At 36.3% G+C, this 2,519-nt stretch overlaps 1 protein-coding gene across 1 annotated transcript; it reads right to left on the minus strand.

The window, feature by feature from the left end:
- Positions 1-800: 800 nt before the first annotated feature.
- Positions 801-1,838, minus strand: LOC142150727 (olfactory receptor 2B8-like). The gene has a single exon (XM_075205921.1). The coding sequence runs from the start codon at positions 1,800-1,802 to the stop codon at positions 801-803; it is 1,002 nt and encodes a 333-aa protein (XP_075062022.1). The 5' UTR covers positions 1,803-1,838.
- Positions 1,839-2,519: the final 681 nt, after the last annotated feature.

Consider the following 2,519-nt stretch of genomic DNA (forward strand, 5'->3'; position numbering starts at 1 on the left):
TTTCTTGATTTTCCAATAAATTCTTTGTACTCTAGAATCTTTACAGTAAAAATGGAAACTTCACTAATATTCACCTTATAGTATTTTTGTTCATGAATTATTCCCATGTGCTATGAATAAAAACATTATTTATTCACCAGAGTTTTTTTTATATAAATTATATATTTTTTATATAAATAAACTAGTTTTCTTGATTTATATGAATCACACAATTCAGTATGTGTGTTTAAACTTTTCAATGCCATCTCTAGTCTGTCTTTGTTGTCTCTTTAAGCTCCTAAGCTGATTGCACACATTGCTATATGGTTGATATTATATTGTAGTGTTTGACCTGAAACCAAGCTCAATACCCAATTATAATTTGATCTATATCAATAGAATAATTATTGGGCATGTTGGGGGAATTAAAGCAGTCTGAAGATGTGTGTGGTTGTCTTCTGACTGAACTAACAGGCCCAAGTATAAGCCAGATATGTTCTGTTTGTTTGGCCCAAACTCTGAATGGCCAGATCTTGTCCAATTGGGATATTTCACACCTGTGACCAAATTGTACAGTCTGTCGCTTGGAAACAGGATCCGCTTGTATGGATCAAGCTTAATTCTGTTCTATATCCATGTTGCTACTGAAATATCTAACATTAGTAAAGTGGTAGATTGTATTACAAAACTATTCTGCAAATTTTGCATAGATCCCAATTATTTTCTTTTTGCTGTAGTAACCACTAGAAATGCTCTTTCATAGAAAGTAACACACAGCAGTCGTCAGGACAGAAAAACAAAACAAAACAAAAAGTGTTCAATTACTGCTCAAATACTTTCCCTGACAACTTTATTTTTCTTGCAATATCCACCAATGCCACTTTCACGTCTTTGTTTCTCAAAGTGTAGATCAGAGGATTCAGCATCGGAGTAACTACACTGTAGAACAAGGTAGCCATTTTGTCTTGGTTAGACACATGGGTTGATCCTGGCCTCATATACATAAATAGAGCGGTGCCATAAAACAAGGACACCACAATAATGTGTGAAGCACAGGTTGAGAAGGCCTTTCTCCGTCCCACGGATGTACTGATCTTTATTATGTTGGATATGATATAACCATAGGTAATGAGGATAAGGAGAAATGGTCCCATGACTACCAATATAGCACAGAAGAAAATGACAGTCTTATTAAGAGATGCATCTGCACAGGCCAGCTCCAAAACTGAAGGCACCTCACAAAAAAAGTGATTTATTACATTGGGGCCACAAAAGGGTAACTGTAATGCAAAGACTGAGTGTATTAATGAGTTTAATATTCCACCAATCCAAGACCCAGTTGCCATTTTAATGCACAAGACAGGATGCATAATAGTGGTGTAGTGTAAGGGACTACATATAGCAGCATACCGGTCATAGGCCATAGCTAACAAGAGGTAGCACTCTGTCCCTCCTAAAGAGAGATGGATACACATCTGTGTGACACAACCATAGAAAGATATGCTTTTTCTCACAGACAGAAAGTTTATGAGCATTTTGGGAACAATGCTTGATGTGTACCAAATGTCCAAAAAGGATAAGTGACTCACAAATACATACATAGGGGTGTGGAGCCGGGAGCTTGCACTACTGATGAAAATAATGAATATATTACCAATTAGCGATATAACATAACATGTTAAGAATATCAAAAATAACACAATCTGCATGTTCGGTTGACTGGTCAGTCCACGGAGGATGAATTCCTCCACTCGGGTGTAGTTCCACGTGATCATGCCAAATAGCAGCAGTCTGGAGATAAAGTTATACAGTGGAAATGTCATGATAATGATGCTTATATAAGAATATTGCGCCTTACCTTAGCCAGATGTTAGTGCGTCAATGGCCTACACAAAATGGAAGCAGCCTATTGCCAGGGTAGGCATACGTTTTATTGATGGAACTACTTTTTATTAGAATGCAGCATATTAATTCACTAGAAATTAATAATATTAATGAGGTATGCTTCATACTTGTTGGATGTCACTAGTTGCAAGTGAATTTATAGGTTGCATTCATATAAATATATCTTCAGTCCACAATATAGCTCTGCCTCCATCCTTCCAACATGATCCCGCTGCAGAATGCTCTGCTACCAAACTTCCCACTTCATTTACTATTGCGGTTACTTGCACTGAGCTTTTTTTTTTTTCTTTTTTTTAATTACTCCATCAGAGGTAACTACAACAGTGAATTAAGTGGCAACTTTGAGAGCAGAGCATTTTGATTGGGGTGGAAGAGATCATGTTGGAGTGTCTATGTATAAAGATAACCGGTACACTTGCATCACCACTATATAGAGTGAAAATGTTGTAAAATATGAAAATTTTGATTGACTTTAATAACAGAGTTCATACAAAGATTTAAATAAATCAATTTAAATTCACCATACATCTTCAGTCTATCGCCTCCTCTGTATTGGTGGTAGTTATTTTCCCGGCACATATAAACCCGACATACTAGACAAATGTCACGATGACTACAACACCGGTAATGTAAAA

Source organism: Mixophyes fleayi, chromosome 4, assembly GCF_038048845.1.
Source record: "Mixophyes fleayi isolate aMixFle1 chromosome 4, aMixFle1.hap1, whole genome shotgun sequence".
NCBI classification, from domain to species: Eukaryota; Metazoa; Chordata; class Amphibia; order Anura; family Limnodynastidae; genus Mixophyes; species Mixophyes fleayi.